The 22088-nt window shown below is 38.2% G+C and overlaps 1 protein-coding gene across 3 annotated transcripts in view; it reads right to left on the bottom strand.

The window, feature by feature from the left end:
* TTC23L (tetratricopeptide repeat domain 23 like) overlaps positions 1-22088 on the bottom strand; it is an 83720-nt gene that overhangs the window by 304 nt on the left and 61328 nt on the right. For all 3 annotated transcript variants that reach the window (XM_071207753.1, XM_071207755.1, XM_058307677.2), the window contains exons 11-12: positions 14108-14190; positions 2436-2542 (exon numbers count right to left, since the gene is read on the bottom strand). In XM_071207753.1, coding sequence (XP_071063854.1) covers positions 2461-2542; positions 14108-14190 — 165 coding nt within the window. In that variant the 3' untranslated portion in view covers positions 2436-2460. The remainder of the gene's footprint in view (positions 1-2435; positions 2543-14107; positions 14191-22088) is intronic.

Here is a 22088-nt window from a genome sequence, read left to right as displayed (position 1 = left end):
CTTGGGTTTTCTCCCTAAGGAGCAGAAAGCTTTTCCATTTGATTTGAGACAAGAAAATAATCTAGTGCCTGAACTTGATTCAGATGCCAACCAAGGATACCTGAAATACCTGGGTTGCTTTTCATCACAGGTGAAAAACTGCTAAATCGCAGCCCTTTTAAATTGTTCATGATTTTCAGGTGACTTCTCATGAGCACAAAGATTTAGAGTTCACAGATCCAGGAAGTCCTAAAAAGAGGATCTATTTTTCCCATCTCCAGTTATCAAGATTTCCATCCTCTGACTTCCTTGTACTGGAAAAGTAGGGCAGGAGTTAGAAGTAATATGGTCCAAGAACGGTGACCCAGATCCAAGTTTGTATTGTGATCTTCATTTATTGCCTACTTATACCTCAAGCTGGCAAAAAGTATGGTTTTTCCTTAGCCCATATTTACCTGAAAAAATATTTTTCCCATAGAAGATGAGATACAAAATTTATATGCATAATAAGGTCTTTTGTATGCAAATTCCACTAACTGGCTACTAGGCTATTTAAAATATGAAAGCTATCTGGTACCTCCTCAATGAACCAAAAGATAATGTGGTTCCAAATTAGAAAAGGAAAGAGGAACAGATTAAGTCAATTGCCCAAGGGTCTTAGAAAAAATTCCAAGGTGGGCAAATCCCTAAGCGGGCTGAAATGAAACTCAATTAGGAGTTAGAACTAGAAATCAGCCTTGGGCTGACTACTCTCCCACCACGAGGTGGTAGCATTCCCTTGCCTGAAATTTTCTATTTGCTGAGAGGACAAATGATTTCCATAGTGTATACTTCATCTTCTTGGGATTTAAGCAGTTGTGTCAGACTATCTTGTCTATGATATGATCTATGTTTCTAGGGGCTGATAAGCTTTAGCTCTCTTTTAAGATGTTAACCAACAAGATGTTCTCCACCTGTTTGATGGTGACTTTTCAGTTAACCAGTTCCTATCTCCTTTTGCTTCATGCACCAAGGATGTAACTAGCAGGTAATAAAGTCAAAGCCCAGGTTTCAACAAAAGAAAAAGAGCGATCATTTATGACATGACTACAGCACCAGACACTCTGCTAAGCACTTGACACACATGACCTCAGTCATTCTCACAGTGACACTAAGAGATGAGTACTATTTTCATCTAAGAGAAGAGGAAACCAGGGTTACACACAGCAAAAAGGGGTGGTGGTGGGATTGAACCCAGGTTTTTCTGCTTCTAGAACTAGAACTCTTAACCACCACTAATCATAAAGAAAACTTAGTTTTTGGGATGTGGTAACGTCATGTTTCTATGGCCAGATAAATAGTTCATTGGTAAGATAGTCAGTGTTCATAAAGACTTTATTGTGTCCTAAAGGGGGCTCAAATTCTTTACCAAACTACAAAAGCATTCTTGTACCTTCAGCTCCAGCATGTACCATACCCCGTATCCCTATTTTGGTTCTAAAGACAGTAAAAGGTTTTATTTGTCAAAATTTATATCTCTGACCATTTCCTAAAGTATTCAGTAATATAAGTACTGTGGTTTTTAAATTAATTCATTTTCAATATGCCAGTAAGGGAATCGGGGATAACGATAAGATAAATTCACTGACTCTTGAGAACTGGAAAGGGACTCCACAGATTAGATGATAATTATCTATGGATCATAAAAGGACTCTCACGTTAAAAGCAACTAAGTCAGATACTTTTCTTAGTATCTTAGTCTTAAAGATCTCCAAAAGTAAAATCCGGACTTTTCCTATAGCATCTTCTTCCAGTGATCCTAGGAAGAACCAATTCCTTGCTCTTAGAAACTTGCTTGCTAAATGCTGGAGGCCAGTAACCATCCACCTGTCCTTCCTCTTAATTTTGGGATCTTTGCATCACAGAATCAGTCATCTGCCTGGAGGAACTCGAGACGTGAGCTTATCCAGGGTATTTCACAGGTCCCAGGATTCCACAGGGCAACTTCTGAGGAGCAGACACACAGGGCTCTCCTATCTGACCCCAATGCTCCTTTCTAACCTTTTTTCCTGCCGCTCTTCTCCCCCTTCCTTTTCCTTTCCCATACAATTGCCCCACTTCAGGACTTCCAACTGAAGCATGTTTCTTGGCACAACGGTTCCTGAGGCTCCAGAAGCAAAGGATTCCATGGTCAATTAAGGAAATGCTGCATATCACCAAAGAACACATGTATGTACACAAACACGCACACGCACACTTGGGAGATTTAGCGGAGCTTAGCATATTAAAAGTTCTGAGAAGTCCTTCAAAAAGTAACCTGTATCACTTAGTTTAACCCAGTGTTTGTTTGTTTTTTCTCTAAACTGACCGCAGAGCCTTTCTCCCTCCTCCAGGCCACCCGTGCCCATCCCCTGGAATCAGCATTCCCTGAACACCCTTTAGGAAGTAGCCCTGTACAGAAGCCATAAAGAACTTACCATTCCTTCCGTATGCTGCCCTCTGTCACTCCTCTGTGCCTTTGCATATAGGACTCTTTCTTCCCGGAATGGCTTCTCTTCTGGATCTGGATAAACTGTTACTCGCCCTTCAAGAAACAGCTCAAATGTCACCCTCTGTATGAAGAAGTCCTTTCCAGCTCCCATAGTTTATCTCTCCTTTTTGCTCCCATTGCACTGAGACCTCTGGTGAGAACTTATGCTTCAGGTTTTATGTCTTTACTCTCTTACTATTATCTGCTTAATGGTAATGGTCAAGGTTTACTTATCTTTATTTCCACCTGCAGCTCCTCTAAATGCACCTGTCATTTGGTTTATGCTGAACAGGTATTTGTTGAGGGAATGAACAAAGATGAAGAAACTGAGGCTCAACGGGTTTAAGTGTCTAAAGGTCACATAGCTATTTCATGGCAGAGTTGGGATTCACACACTGCATGCCTTGATTCAGTGTACAGTGCTCTTTACATTATATCAGAATAGCAAATATGTGGCAAAAGCTCAGCAATCCCCCCACCCATGCTTCATGGCAGACAAAGCTAATGAATTGAGTTCCACCAAACCTAACGTTTTACTCTGAAACCATCACTCCAGGATGCCACTAAAAGAGTTGGTTCATGACGTGAAGTATGTTGGCTATCATTGCCCTATTCCATGCTATAATCTCCCATTGATCCATTTTTGTGGGCGTAACAGAGCAGCTGTTGAATTTAGAGTTCCCCACTAATCTGCTAAAGACAAAGTGCTCTGGGCTGGCTCTGTACAGTTTAGCAGCTTCTGGTCCCTATAAAAGAGACCCTAAGGTGGGAAACAAAGGGCTCCTGACTTTCTACTTCTCTATCTGCCCCAGTGCCTCCGGCTATTCTTGGAATCCTGATTTGGAAAAGCTTCTGCCACTTGACACCTGGAGACTGAAGCAGATTGTGCTCCCCCCCACCCATCCATACCAAGATTTGGCCAAATTTTTTCTCCTTTAATTTGGAAGAAGCAGTGTCAGAATATTTACAAACAAATAATAAGGAAAAAAACACCAGTGTGGCAGCCTGGAAACAATCCAGTCTATGAAGCAGGGATTCCATTACTAAGGTCATGCCCAAAGGTGGTTTGGCTGACACAACACTTACTGAATGTATCACCTACTCTCTCTCTTTTCTTTAAGGATTTATTTATCTATTTATTTATTTTTCCCCTTCTCTTCCTCCCACCCTGCTGTTTTTGCTGTCTGTGTTATCTTCTCTTCTCATTTGCTCTCCTCTAGGATTCACCAGGATTCTATCCTGGAGACCTCTGAAAAGGAGAGAGGCTCCCTGTCAATTGCACCACCTCAGTTCCTGGGTTTTGCTGTGCTTCACCTTGACTCTCCCCTTGTCTCTCTTTTGATGCGTCATCATCTTGCTGCGTGGCTCACTTGCGCGGGGCACTGGCTCACCATGCAGGCACTTGCGTGGACACTGACTTACCACATAGGCAAGCTTTCTCTTCTTTTTAACCAGAAGGCCCCATGGATCTAACCCAGGTCCTCCTTCATGGTAGGGGGAAGCTCTATCACTTGAGCCACATCTGCTTTCCTATTCTCTTTCTCCTTGCTGCAGTTCCCTCTGGAGAGAATCATTGCAAAATCAATTTTCTACCCTACTTTTCTTTGGCTTTCCACCTCAGCACAGCAGAAGCTGTTCCACTGTATTCAGGTGACCAAGAGGACCACAGATCACAAATAGGTACCGAGGCACCTGCCCTCTTTCACCTCTGGTGAAAAGGAAACAGTGGTTTCTTTTGCTCTGTGGATTTCTACATCCTAAGACCTATCAAAAGTTCTATCAAATTAACTTCTCAGCTGTCTGACAGGGACAAACAGAGATGAATTTGATGTCCCATGTTTTCATCTTCCAAAAACTTTGGATGACTAGAGTTGTAAAAATTGCTAATATTTATTATTACTATATACCACTGTGCCAAGGATTTCTGTGAATAATTTCTTCTTTATGCTTCTACATATTACATATGTGCAGTATTATATATATATGCTTCTAAGTTATTACTCTTCCTTATCTTCTATATTATAGATAATATTCTAATCTCCATTTGGCAGATGAAAAAACCAAGGCTTAAGGTAACTTATCTAATGTCATACAGAAAGTGGCAGATCCTGGATTCAAACCCAGGTCTATTTGACACTAAAGTCCATGAACTTAATTACATAATTTTTCTGACTATTAGACCTCTCCAGTAATGGAAGGGGCCACTTTGTGAGACAATGAGTGAGTATTCTATTATGCAAATTGTTTAATCAGATACTGGCCAAACAGTAATCTCAACAACCTGTTCTACCAATCCAGATCACTCTATTATCAAAGATGATTTTCTTTTTGCCAATATAATGGTTTCTTATTAGTCATCATTGTCTTCACATTTTCAATCATCCTCAGCCACCATCATCATCATCATCATCATCATCATTAATTAGCATATGCCAGGTGCCAGGCATTTTTCTGAGCAATTTTAGTTATAATAACTCATTTACTCACAACCTATGAGGTAGGTATTATTATTCCCATTTTATAGATGATAAAACTAAGAGAAATAAAGTGACTTGCCCAAATTTACATAGCTAATAAATAGCAGAGCTGGCATACCCCAGGCCATCTGGTTCCAGTCCATTCTCTGAACACTACATTATAATGTCTCTCAATAGTTGTTACATATGCCATACTCTGAAAAAATATATCTTTATTTTTGTTATTACAAAAATAAATAACACATTTGTTGTTAAAAAATTAAATAACACCGAAATACATAGAAAGTCCCCCATAATCCCGCACCCCAGAGATAATTACTATAACATTTACTAACTACATATTTACATATATTTATACTTATTCCTCACTAATAGGTATTTTTCATGTGTTTACCCTTAACAGTATATCTGGGATACTTTTCTATGGCTTTTCAAAACTCTATTTCATGTTTTTGAATAACCATATTATGTGGCCATAAAAATGTACCACTGTTCACTTAACTGCCTTTCTACTGGGGACTTTTGGGTTGTTTCCACTGATTTGCTATTACAAAGAAATCTATATGGAACATATGTGTGTATTACATTATATATTTAGTATAAAATAATATATTCTATATGTACTATAAAATAATTATATATCATATATTTATAAAATATATTTATTCAGTAAATATAGTTTATCATATTAAAATATATTTTTCATGCAAGTACATCAAAAGATTCCTAGAGGTGGTATTGCAGAGTCAAAAGATACATTTTAAGTATTTAATAACTTTTTTTCTAAAATGTCCACCAAAAAGGTAATAGTAACAAATAGTCCAACAGAATACTAAGAAGTCTGATCTCCATATATCTTTGACAGAACTGGGTTTGTGTTACTTGTATTTTTAACTGCCACAAATATATAGATTAAAAATGGTATTTCATGCTTTGAATTTATTTGTTAATTCTGAATGAGATTAACTTTTGTGTCAGAGATATAGTACATTCCTTCCTTGAAATTTTCTCCTTCTGATTTCCTTTCTGTTCTTTCCTGACTTTCCTAATCTTTTAAGGACTCTTTCTGAGTCTCCTTCCTGATTTTTCCTTCTTCTACATGACCACTAAATTATTATTGTAAAAATAATTATAATAAACATTTCACTGGAACTTACTATGTGCCATACATTAAGTAAAGCACTTGAAATAGAGGTGCTCTTATTCTTTCTTTTTTTCTTTTAGGAGGTATTGGGGATTGAAACCAGGGCCTCGTTCATGGGAAGTGGGTGCTCAACCACTGAGCTACATCCACTCCAATTCTCATTTTTCTAAATGAAGAAAGTGAAACCTAGGAAGTCTCACTGTAAGTGGGAGAACTCAAACCTGAGCCCCAGTTGTTCTGATTCCTAATCAGTACATTATATTCTCTCAAAAATAAGCATAAATGTTCCCCAAAGTTCTTTGCTAAGCCTCCTCATTTCACATATACATATTCCATGGGTTAACTCATCCATTCTCTTGACTTCAAAATCTATCTCCTTGAGCTTCAGGTCCATATGTCCAATGACCTACTAGACACTGCCAAGCAGATGCATGTGGGTACCCTCAACTCAACACATCCCAAATGGAAATCATTACCTCCCTTATGCCCTGTTGACCTATGACATTTCATATATAATTGACAATATCTTGTCAATACAGTTTCTAATCCCACCATTTCCACATTCCTTCTAAAATGGCTTTAGAAAATTAAGGCTCTCAACATCTTTCCTTGGACTAAGGCCCCTACCTCCTAACTGATCTCCCACTTCAAATATCTCTCTGGGTCCCATCTATCCTTTCCATTGCTGTCAGTTATTGTTCTAAAGCCAATAACTGATTGTGTAACATTCTGCTCAAAATCCTTTGATAATGAGTTGCTACTGCTAACTGAACAAATTCTGAACTCCTTGGTCTGGCACATAAAACATTTCATAATCCAGTCCCAATGTTATCATTCTAGACTCATCCCCAGCATGTTCCTATCCTTGCAACATAAACTACAACCACTCAAGTTCACTTGCTGTTCCTCAGAAATATCAAATATCTCCATGCCACTCTGTTTTTGTTCATGCTACTTAGAATGCTCTCCTCTGGCTTCTTCTCTACCTGCTGATATTCTTTTCTCTGAAGACCCAGTACCCCTGAACTTCCACATAGTCTGTATCCACACAGTTCATTCCAGTCTCCCAATTTACTACCTGTCCTCTTTGTTTACATTTCTATTAAGGACTTATTACAGACTGAGTAATCTGGGCATGTGTGTCTGTTTTTCCAGCAAGGACTATATATCTTAAATGTATTAGTATTTTTAATGCATAGAAGGGGCTTAATATGAAATGATTAAAACTGGTTTACTTCCAACTCTGAGATTGTCTATGCCTTTCCTATAAATTGAAGCCTTATTTGAAGACCTTGCAACTACTGTTTAATTTTGGAATTAACTCCTATTTCAAGGCATGAGTTCTGTTCTTATTTCTTTGTAGAGGTTTTAAAAGCTAAGAAATCAGGCTCCTGTGAATGAAAATCCAGTGAATGTGGTCACTAGGTTTCCGGAGGAGGTGGGGTAACAAGCACAAGCGCACAGCAGAAAATTAGCTGAGTTCCAGGACATCTGGGATTGACTTTTCCAGGGATATGCTGAAGCAAGAAGAACAATTCTTGCACTGGTTTTTGATATTTGGGCTTTGGCAGCTATTCCTATGGCTTTGCTCAGCCGTTCTTGAGGAATGTGATAGGGGCTTGTTTCAGGGAAAGAAAAAACTTTTATTGATTCAATTTCTGCTATAGCAGAATCCTTCAAAAGACTATTCCTTTCCCCTTACACGAATTTTCTTAGTATGTCTAGGTCTCATTATCATTTACAGAGAGAAGAACTAGTCTCCAAGCACCTAATGAAACGCACGCTGCTTGAGGTCTGAATTAGGTTACACCAATACCTCTTAATTTCTCCTTCTATGATTCTTTTCATATCATGGACAAGGAACAGTAAAGACTGGAAAGAAAAACAGTGTCAGGATACTGAGGGAAATGTTTCACTCCAGCTCTTCTGACGTTCCCCTTTTTAAATTTTTGCTCCAGTTTCAGTGAAACATTATGCATTTGTTCTCTACTATCATATGTTTTGTTCTTTTAGCTTTACTATTATCACCTCCAAAGCACAAAACATACTCTAGATATATTCAGAGATTCATATTCTCAAATTATCAACCATATAACATATAGTGATAGATAGCAAATCAAATGAGATCACATATTCTGATCCGTTGCCCTGAAACCAAAGGTAGACAATGTATTGGGGAAGAGGGAGAGGGAAGAGTGTATTATTAACATTTACTGAGCACATAAGCTTTGCCAGGCACTCTGATAAACATGTTATATACCTTCTTTTTATTTTAAAAAATCACAATAACTCTGTGGTATACTGCTATCTGCATTTTAGTGATGGAGACACCAAACTAAAGGAGAAAAGTGATTTGCCTAAAGTGACATAAAGAAGTGGCAGATCAGGCACTGAAAGACAAATATTACATGACCTCACTAATATGAATTAAACAAATTGAGCAGAGTCACAAAGCTAGAGTCTGGAAGATAGGTTAACAGGAGAAAGGGAGTAGAGGGTGGTGAGCTGATGCCCATAAGGGCAAAATCTATGATAAGGTGGAAGGGTGTGGTTGGGCAGTGGATGGGCATGACAGTGGTACAGGGACATGATTGAGTTTGGCTGTGCTGGTCTGTGAGGGGGAGTAGGTTTGGGGGTGTCGGGTTGGATTATCCATGGGACTAGGGGGTGGGTTGAGGGAAGGAGCAGATGAACTCTGGGGATTTGCAGGTCTGTGGTTAAACCTATAATGCTGGAAATGTTCTTTTGGCAAATACGGGAGAGGAGGGTCACTAGTGTAGGGTGTTGGGTGAGGGGGGTATATGGGATAGGGCGCACCTGGAGCAGGCTTCTATGGAATATCTTAAGTGTTCATCTTGTCATAGTGTGTTATTATCAGTGGCTGGAGACCCACACAATAAACAAGAAAATATTAAACTCCCGTCCTGGGGATTCCTGCAGTGTTTTCAATTAGAGGACATGGGTCCCTCGAGAACATATGCAATACATAATAAAAGGAAACAGACCAATATGTCAAGTCCTCAACATTACTGCAAGAAGAAAAAAATAGAAAGAAAACAAAAAAAAATTTTTAAATTAAAAAAATATTATCGCAAGTAATTATGAATCTTATCCTTCAAAAATTGAAACTCAGTGATTACCACAGGTTCTGAGGTGGGGAGGGGGAGGAAAAAATAGAATAGATGGAATGTAGGGCATTTTCAGGGCATTAGAATTGTTCAGCTTGATCTTGCACTAAGGAATACAGGCCACATCAAATTTCGTCAAAACCTATAAAAGTGTATAATCCAAAACGTAAACCACAATGTAAACCATTGACCATGGTTAGTTGCAATGCTTCAATATTTGTACATCAATTGTAACAAATGCACCATCCACATGTAAAATGTTATTAATAAGGAAAAGGGGAAAGGGGGGAGGGTTTTGGTTATATGGGAGCCACCTATATTCTCTATGTGACTTTTTTGCATCTTAAAGCCTCTTTGAAGATAATATGAAAATCATAAGACACTGGGGGAATATATGGAAGAAAATGTCACTATACATACAAGACAACAGATGTTACAGTGATGAAAGATACAATGTCTAAAAAAATTTTTTTAAGTTTTTATTTCAAATTGTTTTAAATTTTTTTATGGGAAGCAGATTTGGCTCAACTGATAGAGTGTCTGCCTACCATGTGGGAGGTCCAGGGTTTAAACCCAGGGCCTCCTGACCCATGTGGTGAACTGACCCACATGCAGTGCTGATGCACACAAGAAGTGCCGTGCCATGCAAGGGTGTCCCCTGCATAGCGGAGCCCCACACACAAGGAGTGTGCCCTGCAAGGAGAGTCGCCCCGTGCAAAAAAAGTGCAGCCTGCCCAGGAGTGGCATTGCACATACAGAGAGCTGATGCAGCAAGATGATGCAACAAAAAGAGACACAGATTCCCAGTGGCACTGACAAAAATGCAAGTGGACACAGAAGAACACACAGCAAATGGACACAGAGAGCAGACAACGGGGGGAGGTGGAAGGGGAAAGAAATAAAAAATAAATAAATCTTAAAACAAAAATTTTTTTTGGTATTTTATTGGTTATTTTTAAACTATTAGTTTTCTTATTAATTTTATTTGGTTGTTTTGTTTGCTTCATTTTTGGAGAGGTTTTGGATCACAGAAGGGTCACAGCAGTGGTGGGGGAGTATCACTGGTGTGGGTGTCAGTGATGTGGGGACACATGGGAAAGGGTTCACCTGGGGCATAACTCTAAGACATATGAATATGTTCAAGTGTTCATGGGACACTGTCTTTGTGGGTGGAGATCCACATAAATAACTGAGAGAATACTCAGTTCTCCCATCTTGGAGAATTCTGCTACATTCTCTAATAGGACACCAAGAGTCCCCAAGTGCAAGGGCAATGTCTAGTGAAGGAAGACAGACCATTATGCTGGGCCCTTGACACTGATAACTGTACTTATGAATCTTTTCTTGTGAAATTGAAACTTAACCTGGGAAACGGACTTGGCCCAGTGGTTAGGGCGTCCGTCTACCACATGAGAGGTCCACGGTTCAAACCCCGGGCCTCCTTGACCCGTGTGGAGCTGGCCCATGTGCAGTGCTGATGCGCGCAAGGAGTGCCCTGCCACGCAGGGGTGTCCCCCACATAGGGGAGCCCCACGCGCAAGGAGTACGCCTGGTAAGGAGAGCCACCCAGCGCGAAAGAAAGTGCACCTGCCCAGGAATGACGCCACCCACACTTCCCGTGCTGCTGACGACAACAGAAGCGGACAAAGAAACAAGCAGCAAATAGACACAGAGAACAAACAACCGGGGGGGGGGGGAATTAAATAAATAAATAAATCTTTAAAAAAAAAACAAACAAAGAAACTTAACCTAATATATACTGCCCATGAGTTACTTCCTGAAAGCCTCCTCGTTGCTCAAATGTGAACTTTCTCTAAGCCAAACTCAGCATATAAACATACTACCTTTCCCCCGGCATGGGACATGACTCCCAGGCATAAGCCTCCCTGACATGAGTGGTTATACCAAGCACTAGCTAGCAATGCATCTGGAAAAAGAACTTGACCAAAAGGGGGAAATGGCAATTACAAATAAGTTTTTATGACTAAGAGATTTCAAAATGAGTCTGGAGGTCATTCCTGAGGTTATGCATATATAAGTCTCAGCAGGATCTCATTGACAGTGCCTCAAATAGTGGGGCTCCTGAGGGCTCTAGAGATATCCAGAAACTATAAGCAGGCAGACAGCTCAGGAATTCAGCACTCTGTCAGTGGGCCTTACTTTGGAATTTATGTTCCCCAGTGTAACTCATTTATAGGTTCTCCACACATAGTTCTTCTGCCCCTTCTATTTGAACCCATAATTAGCACTATACTTGATAAATATATGTCCCAGAGACTTAAATCTTTGGCCCATCCATGTGCCAGTTGAGCCCTGAATTTCAGCAGAGTTGCAACACCTACTCTCCAGTTCATTGGACTCACCTAGGAGATGATGATGGGCAACAACTATCCCAAGGAACAGAGAGTGTCTGCAAGCAAGATGGCTTCAGCTATCTGCCCCATGGCCTAAGCCCCCTCTCAATCATAAACAGAGTGGGAATCACCATCCCCAAATCCTCAAGATTGGGGAATGAACAGTAGACTAAAGTAGACTTATTCTACTATAGACTTATTATTATTCTAGCAATGGAAGAACTCTTATCAATGATGTAAAGGCAGTGGCCACCAGACATTCTGAGGGATAGGAGAGGGAAGAATAGGTTTAATATCTGGGCATTTTCGGGACACTGGATTTGTCCTGCATAACATTGCAGTGATGGATACAGGCCATTGTATATTTTGTCATAACTTATAAAATTGTGCAGGGCAAAATGTAAACTATAATGTAAACTGTAGTCTGTGCTTAGTGCAATGCTTCAATATGGGTTCATCTATTGTAACAAATATACCATACTAATGAAGGATACTGTTAATGTGGGAAAGTGTGGGAAGGGGATGGAGTGGGGCATATGAGAATTCCTTATATTTTTAATGTAACATTTATGTAATCTAAAGCTTCTTTAAAAATAAAAAAAATTAATTAAAAAAAATGTCGAGGCAGCTTAGGAACACAAGTCTGACTTCAGTAATTTATACTCTTTAATTATTACTCTTAATATAAAATAATAACAGTTGTGGTGATACACAGAAGCCCCTAATTTAAAAATTGTGACTTCTTATCTCCAGCACCTCAAAAAGAAAGCTGTTTTTATCATTATTTCTAAAGTATTATTATTATTATTACAGTGGCATGGATTGAACATTTAAGATGTGCCAGGACCTGTTCCAAGTGCTGTATTACATATGATCTCATTAACTCTCAGAAAACTCCCTTCACTAATGAGAAAATAGAGGCTGAGAGGGATGAAGAAACTTCATGTAGGTCAGAGAACAGAAGGTTGAAGCCTGAATTTTAAATCCAGACAGTCTGACTTCAGAGAACACATTCTGGAGTTAACTCTACCTCTTCCAGGGTAAGTTAACCCAAACAAATCAATCCTCAGTTTTCCCATATGTAAAATGGGGATCCAGAGACTTACCTGTTGACCAGGTGTCCCTACAAGTATATACGAACACTCCAAGCACAGAATTCCTACTGTACAGAGATAGGAGGTCTATTTTTGACATCTAACAGACTTGGGTTTGTGTCTTACCAACACTTACCAGCTAGATGACTTTCTGAGCCTCAGCTTCCTCATCTGAACACTTGGGATAAAAATACCTGCCTAACAGGGTTGTTCATGGATCACAAATAGTCTCTCTCTCTATATATATAATACAATGCCAAGGGTATATAAGGAGTTCCCCATTATTACTCATTATTAATATTTTTAAAAGGTTATTGATTACGAAAATAAATATTCATAGATGCTAACATGCCAGAGGCAAAATTCCCACATTGCCCTAAAATGATCCTGGATATCTCTACCATAGGCATTACTGAGAGAGCCATGAAAACCACCTCTTCTGGGTAATGATAAAATAGGAGATCTACTATTTCTGTTGGGCCTACTTTAGGTGTGGCTCTGGCTGAAATAGGTGGGGATAGGATGGACTGAAAGTATTCTTTAGGTTCATCTTGTTCCCTACCTGTTCAAGGTCCACACGCAGAGCTTGTTGAGAAGGGGACCGATTGTGAGCCATAGCTTCCTCTTGAGAACAGTAGTCAGGGTCCTAACTCTCATCCCTGAACTAAGCCTCAAAAAGCATATGGACTATAGAGTCAGACTTGCTTGGGTTCAAATCTCTAGACTTACTGAATAAATTTAGGTAAGTTCCTTTATAGGATATCAGCATCTCCCTTCTGTCAAAAGATGGCCATGTTGGGTATTTGTGTGGATTAAAGAAAATATGTTATGAATAGCACCTAGCTCAGTGTTAAGGATTTAGAATATACTCAACAAATTTTCTCTTCTCCTTTCTTAGAACAGTTTAAGGTCATGAGCAAACGTAAATGATATGCCAAGGATAAACAAGGGGCAGGTCTGCACCAAACATTCTTTGGCTTAAAAAGAAATCTGAAGTGGCTCTTTCATTGCTAAGTTTGGAGACAATTATACCTGCCCCTCAAAACTTACCTAATATTTATGGATCTGAATATTGCATATCCAGCAAGAGAAATAGTTTTATTGTACTCAATTATTTATATAAATCCATACTGTATCCATAACAGGGAGTCAGCTACAATGCTGCCTTGCAGTGTTAGAAAGGGATATTCTAAATACTAAATGTTACAGCAATAGACCCCTGTAACACTGACTTGTGAAAGTTTACAGGAAATTGACTTTTATCTCCAGTATAGAATTTGGCCAAATCTATCATACAGTAAGCATTTTGCCACGAGCAAGAAGGACAGTGGTGAATCACCCCTAATGGATGAGTCTGGAGAGGACTTGATACCCATATATCTACATTGATAATCCAAGTTGATAGCCAGGGCTTGAACTCACCTCTGCAATAATGAAAGGATTTTTTTTGTCTCTCTGATTTTACTGTGCTCACTTCCATATACAAGGATTTGAATCATCAGGCACTGTAGGTGAGATGAAAAACATAACAGGTTAAAGAGAATCAGGTAGCAAGCCCCTTAATTATAAACCAAACTCATTAGAGGACTAGTTGAACTGAGATAACACAAGTTTAAATTTCAAATGCCTGCACTGCATTTCACTGGTTTCTTACAAAAGAGGAAAAGGAGCCTGGATTGAAGGCTCTTTAGTTACCCTCTGCACCTCTCCTGCTGTATATGACACCTATCGCTGTCACACATGACTGTGAGCAGCCAAAAATTGATGTGTCCTTATTTAAAACATAACCAGACTAGTGATTCCCATCAAGATTTTCCAAATAACTATAACCAAAAGGATGAATGCAAACGAAATCTGTGTATGTGTCCCAAATTTACATTGTATTCATGCTACATCACTCTACTCTTAGGCTGTTTTCCATTTTAAGTTTTATTGCTGACTTCTGCTTCTGGCCAAAATGAAATAATAGGGACCAGATTTACCCTCTTGCCTGAAACAACCAAAGAAAAAATACATAGTAGACAGAATACAGGAAATGATTTTTAAGACACTGAACATCTGGCCACAGAGAATTTGGGATCCCTGAAAGATGGAAAACAAGGTAAGCTCTATGCTCATCCATATTACTGCTTTGAAATTGTTTCCAGGCCATGGTAAAGGGGAAGAGAACTAAGCATTGCTCAAGGTATTCCCTAGGTTGAGAAGATGGAGCTGAGAGTCATGGAAGATTCTCGGGACAGAGTACCAGAGAAGAAATAGTTACACCGAAAGAGAATGATATGCAGCAAAGTATTCAGCAAAGTACTGATTAGCACATGCACATGATGAAACTGCCCAAGGCTGGGAAAATAATCATTGGCAGGAATTGGAGGCATCAGTGCCCAGTGCCCATGCAGGGTCACAAGTAGCACCTATTCCCACCAGTCAAACTAGAAGCCTCAAGGTTCATGGAGTTTTGGGTGACATACTCAGAAGGCTCTTGCCTGAGAAATGTGGATAAGTTGCCCTAGAATAAATGCTACTCTAATCCCACTTAAATCCTTAAAAGCAAGACCCAAAAGGAGCAAACTGTTTCCGAATAATTTAACTGAATTCTAGGACAAAGTTAAAAAATGTTAATACAGAAATATCCAACACTCAAAAAGGTAAAATTCACAATATCTGATATACAAACGAAGATTGTTAGGCATGAAAAGAGGCAGAAAAGTGCAACCCATAATGAGAAAAACAGAAATCAACTCAGAACTGACACAGATGTTAGATGATCAGAGAAGGACATGGAAACTGTTATTGTAATTGTATTTACATGCTCAAAAAGTTAATCAGGAACATGGAAGATATTTTTAACAAGAACTAAATCAAACCTGGGAAGATGAATATTACATTAAAGAGTAAAAATACACTGGATGGAATTTAACAGGATGTTTGACAATGAAGAAGAAAAAAATTGGTGAACTTGAAGACACAGTGATAGAAACTGTGCAAAATGAAACAAAGAAAAATTGGAACTCAGTAAACTCCCTGAGTTGAGTAGACAGAGTTAAGAGTCCAGGCGAACAAAGCAGGTATAGTTCATAGGACAATGTACCAGAAAGGAGAAAATTACACAGAAAAAGAACCACAGAGATCTTCAGAAGGTCCCCTTCATTGATTCAGCTGACCAGTGCATGCAGGTGAAGAAACTACCTGAAGCTGGGGAAAGAACCATCTGACAGGACTGGGTATTCAGGAAGGTCTTGCCTCAGAAGAGTGCAAGACCAAGTACTTCCCTGGTTCCACCTATTAAACTTTAAAAAGCAAGATTTGAAAGGATAAAACTATTTCTAAACAACATTATATCTCAGAACAAAGCTCAAAGAACTTTATAAAAATACAAAAATAATCAGCAACCAAAAAAGTAAAGTTCACAATGCCTGCCATCCTATCAAATTACTAGATATGCAAAAAGGTGATAAAATATGACATATAATGAGAATAATCAACCAATTGAAGTCAACCCAGAATTGACACAGATATTTCACATAGAAAAGAAGAACATTATAACAGATATATTCCCTACATTATAAAACTTAAGTAGAGACATGGAACACATTACAAAACAGGCCAAATCAAACTTCTAGACATGAAGGAATTAATGGTAAATTAAACAGTGGAGAAAAAAAGATTCATGAACCTGAAGATAGCAATAGAAACTATTAAAAATGAAACATAGGAAGAATTTTTTTTAATGGAAAGAATATCAATAAGCTGTGGAACAATGTCAAGTGGACTAATATACATGTAACTGGTGTTCTAGGAGGAGAGGAGAAAGAAAGAAGGCTAGAAAAAATATTTGAAGAAATAATAGCCCACACTTTCCATTTCATTTACAATGAAAACTTACAAGTTACACTAAGGCACATAACTAATTTGTTTAAAATCAGTGATCAGTAAAAGGCTTTAAAACATTTCAAGATAAAAGACATGTTATGTATAGAGGAACAAATATAAGTATGCTATCAGATATCTGGTTAAAATAGTGCAAATGAGAAGACTGTTGAGCAACATCTTTAAAGCACTGAAAGAAAAACCTATCAACCTAGAATTCTAAGCCCGACAAAAAAATCTTTTTAAAATTATCCTTCAAAAATGAAGTTAAAATAAAGATGTTTGTGAGCATACAAAATCTGAAAGAATTCACCACCATCAGACCTACATTACAAGAAATGTTGAAGTTCTTCAAACAGAAGGTAAATGACACCAGATAGAAATCTGAATCTACATAAACAATGAACAACACCGGATATAATAGCTACATAGGTAAATATAGATGAAAGTTTTTATTATCACAGCTCATGAAAAGACTGCCTAAACAACATAATAACAATGTAGAGTTTTTAAAATGTAAATGTAAAATGCATGACAATAATATATAAAGTCTAGAGAAGAGAAAGGGAAAATATTATGTTCTTACTTTATATGTGAAGTGTTTTAATATAACTTGAAGGTAGACTGTGATAAGTTAAAGATATATACATTATTCAGTGGAGAAAAGAACATCTTTTAAATAAGTGGTGCTGGAACAGTTGGATATACAAATGCAAAGATACAAACTTGGATCCATTTCTCTTGTTATATTGGAAAATTGACTTGAGTGGATCATAGACCTAAATGTTAAATTTTACACTATATTCTAGAAGAAAGCATGAAAGGAAATTTCTGTGACTAGGTTAGGCAGATATTCCTTAGATAAAATGCTAAAGCACAATCCATAAAAGAACAAATTGATAAATTGGATATCATTGAATTTTAAAACTTCTGCTCTTTAAAAGACACTGTTAAAAGAATGAAAAGACAGACTACAGACTGGGCAAAAATATTTGTTAATCAGATATAAGGAAAAGAACTTTTATATAGAACATACTTTTTTTAAAACTCTCAAAACTCAATAAGAAAATAAACAACCAATTAAAAATGGGCAAAAGATTTAGACAGATACTTCACCAAAGGAGATATGGATCAAATAAGAATAAAATTCTCAGGAATTGATAAGCTTTGCCTAATAAAAGAAAACATGCCAGTATGCTAAGTCTTTGATCTTGCATTTATGAACCTTATTTCTGTAATAATGAAACTAAGTCCAATTATAATTAATTCCTCAGTGTTGTCTCTGAAAATCTCCTTGTTACTCGAATGTGGCTTCTAAGCCAAACTCTGCAAATAAACTCACTACCTTCTCCCTGATGTGGGACATGGCTCTCAGGTATGAGTCTTCCTGGCACTGAGGGATTATTACCAGAATACTGATCAGTAATCATTAATCAGTAATGCATTTAGAAAAAGACCATGACCAAAAGGGGAAATGTTAAGTAAAAGAGTTTTTATGGCTAGGCTATTTCAAAATGAGTTGGAAGATCATTCCGGTGGTTATGCTTATGCAGGTCTCAGGCAGGTTTCTCAACTGCAACATAAACAAACCCTCATACAAAAGTGTTCTTGAGGGCTCTAGGGATTTCCAGACACCATAGGCAATCCATACAGTCTCATGAAATCAACACCCCCTCGGCAGGCCCTATTTGGGAATATATGAAAATCTATTTCCCTAATATAACATAGTTATACTCATGATTCCCCTAATCATGATTCTTCTACTCCTTTTATTTGAACCTATAATTTTTAATGTACCTGTTAAATGTATTTCTCAGAGGCTTAAATCTTCACATTGTTCATATGTTGGTTGAGTCCTAAAACCCAGCAGAGTTGTGGCCAACTCCTACCCTACAGTTCTTTGGGCTCACCCTGGACAACTAACAAAATGATGATGATGAACTAGTGCCATCCTCAAAACAAGGAGTATCTTGAACTGCAAGCAAAACAATTTCTTTCCTCTGCCCTATAATATGTAAGTCCCCTTTCAGCCTGACACAGTCAGAGTGGACATCATCCCAAGTCCCTCAAGATTGAGGAATGAACAAATGTAAGGGGAGAGTGTAACCACAGACCAAAGAAGATTTATTATAATTATAGTTATTATCTAATTTTAATGGAATAACTTGTAAGACTGATATAAAAAATGAAATAAAATAAGAATTTTAGGAAAAAATGTAATGGGAGCATATTTTCATAATATACATTTTCCCCCTCATTGCTGTGAATGTATTTTTCTCCATTCTTATGGCTAGAATCGAGATGAACATCTTTGTGACTAACCTTTTCCTAGGAATAGAAGTATTAATAATTGATCAAAGAATAAATGTATTTGTAAAGTTCTTTGTTCATATTGCTAATGTGCATTCCCCAAGGGTTGAAGCAAATTAGTCTCTAACAAGATAGGAGAATGCTCACATACCTATCTCAGGTATATATATAATATAGAGCTCACTCAGGTGTATAATTTTCTAATGAGATAAGAAAATGATTGTATGATTGTTTTAAGATTTCCATATATTTGTAACTAAAGTATAGTGCTTTGTGAAAAAGTTCTTCACATCCATTTCTCATTTTCTATTACAGTGTTGGTCACTTTTTGTTTTTATTCCTTCTGAGTGACTTATTATTTGTAAAATAAACTATGATAAAGCAAAGAAACTATAAAAATTTTTAAAAGACGATATGGAGATGGAAATTAAGTACATGAAAAGATGCTCAACGTCATTATCATGAGGAAATGCAAATTAAAACCACAATGAGATACCACCACACATATATAAGAATAACTAAAATGAAAAATACTAACTATACCAAATATTAGCAAGACTACAGAGACCATACCAAATGTTAGCGAGACTGCTGGTGGGAATGTAATTTTGGAAAACTTTGCCAGTTTCTTAAAATGGTAAATATACACCTACCATGTGATCTAGTCATTCCACTCCTAGGTATCCAACCAAGAGGGGAAAAAAAGCATATGTCCATGCAAAGACTTGTACATGTACGATTTATCTATATAATAACCTCAGATTGAAAACAACACAGGGAAGTGGATTTGGCTTAACTGATAGAATGCCTGCCTACCACATGGGAGGTCCAGAGTTCAAACCCAGGGCGTCCTGACCCGTGTGGTAAGCTGGCCCACGTAGAGTGCTGATGCTCACAAAGAGTGCCGTACCACACAGGCAAGTCACCCACGTGCAAGGAGTGTGCCCCTCAAGGAGAGTCACTCTGCACAAAAAAAGCACAGCCCGCCCAGGAGTGGCACTGCATACACTGAGAGCTGATGCAGCAAGATGACACAACGAAAAGAGACAGAGATTCCCAGTGCCGCCGAGAATACAAGTGGACACAGAAGAACACACAGCAAATGGACACAGAGAGCAGACAACTGAGGGGGGAGAAGGGGAGAGAAATAAATAAATAAGAAAACAACACAAATGTCCAACAGATGAATAGATAAACACGTTGTGGTATGTCCTTACAATGGAATATTCACCAATAAGGAATGAACCATTGAAATACACAATAATGTGGGTGAATCTCAGAATAATTATTTTTAAAGAAACCATACAAAAGCATATAAACTGTATGATTTCATTTATACAAAATTCTAGAAAATGCAAATGTTTAGTGACAAAAGCAGAACACTTGTTGCCTGGGAATGGAACCCAGCAGGGTGGAATTGATGGCTTATAAATGTGCATGAGGAAACTCTTGAGAATGGGTGATATGTTCATTATCTTGATTGTGGTGATGGTTTTACAGGTGTATACAGAGTTCAAAATTGATTAAATTGTATACTTCAAATAAGTGCAGCTTATTGTATATCAACTATACCTCCATAAAAATTATTTCATCAAAAAATTATCATGGGAAGCAGAAGTGGCTCAAGTGATTGGACTTCTGCCTACCACTTGGGAAAGTCCCGGGTTCAGTTCTCAGTGCCTCCTGGAGAAGACAAGCTGGGGCAGTGGGCAGGTGCAGTGAGCCAACACAACAGGATGATGCAACAAAAGAGAAACAAGGAGGAAAGACAATGAGAGACACAATGAACCAGGGGGCTGAGGTGCCTCAAGTGATTGAGCACCTCTCTTCCACATGGGAGGTCCTGGGTTCAGTTCCCAGTGCCTCCTAAAGAGAAGACGAGCAGACACAGAGAACACACAGCAAATGGACACAGAGAGGAGACACTGACCACAAGCAACAATGAATCTTAAAAAAAAAAAGATTATCACTCTCTAATGTTTGCCTTTTCTATACCTTTTCACCAACCCCCTACTACACTTAAGTTTGGTTCCTTTTATGTGAAACTTGAACAGCCCCAGAGAAAAAGGCAGTAAAAAATATCACTAATATGTATGAATGACCCTCCTTATGTTGTATTCTTTCTGCCAAAGGGATTTCTTCCAAGGACATAAGGTTGAAACTCTCCATCACCTTCTTTTTAGTTCTAGGAGCAGTTTCCAAACCATAGGACAACATCCATTAACACACCCTATTCCAGACACTTCATCATCAGCATCCCATTGCTAGTGGAAACCCAGCATGAGGGTGGTGTTAAAACCTTGAAATACCCACCCTGCTATCAGGATGTCTTCCCCTCTCCTCCTTTCTGGGTTGGGACACTGAAGTAGGGCCATGGCTAAACCCTAAGGAGAAAGGCTGATAACAAAGAGGCAGAAGCTACCTACCCTCACCAGCTCCCTAAATTTCCAAGTTGAATTCGTATTCCAAATGGAGGATGTATCCCTGCCATCAAATATTCATTGCTTGGGAAATCTAGTTGGGGCTCTCTTTTCATTAACTTTGTGTGGAATGTGTTAAGCCCTTACATTGTATATGCTGGGGTCTTCTTTCATTTCAGAAAAGTCATCTATAATTCTCTCTGACTACTGCTTCTATTTCAATTATTATAACTTTTTCTTCAGAAGTATATATAATTTTTAGGCTGAATCTCTACTTTGTCTTCTATATCAACTACTTTCTCATTTTTTTCTCTTTCCTTTTCCTCTGGTTTCTAGTAGAGCATCTCACATGCCACTGCAACAGAATGGATTTCCAGGGTGCTTTGAGCAATCTGGACAGGGAGCCATTGCTTGGATGAGGATGCATATACAAGCTATTCCTGATTTTGCCCAATTTTGGACTTCTTTCATGAAATTCTACCACTGTCATACGTAGAATCTAAGATTCAGATGTTACTCTCTTAAGATTCTGGTCTAGGAATAGACACAGAATTTATGATGTTCCCCCTTAACACATCTAAAAAAGCAGAGAATTTTCATAAAAGAACTTTACTAAAAGAAGAAAAAGAGAGGAAGGGAGGGGAGAAGGGAATAAAAATGAACAAAGGCAAGTTGATTACAAATAAGTATTGGTTCTTACAATAGCCAACTTCCTAGCTTTCATGTTCTTACTGAGTCCAGCACAAAGAATTCTTTTATTTTTCGGTTTTTTGTTGTTATTGTTGTTGTTTTTTACCCTCTCACTA

This window comes from Dasypus novemcinctus, chromosome 2, assembly GCF_030445035.2.
Source record: "Dasypus novemcinctus isolate mDasNov1 chromosome 2, mDasNov1.1.hap2, whole genome shotgun sequence".
NCBI lineage: Eukaryota > Metazoa > Chordata > Mammalia > Cingulata > Dasypodidae > Dasypus > Dasypus novemcinctus.
This window is presented reverse-complemented; position numbering and strand designations above follow the sequence as displayed.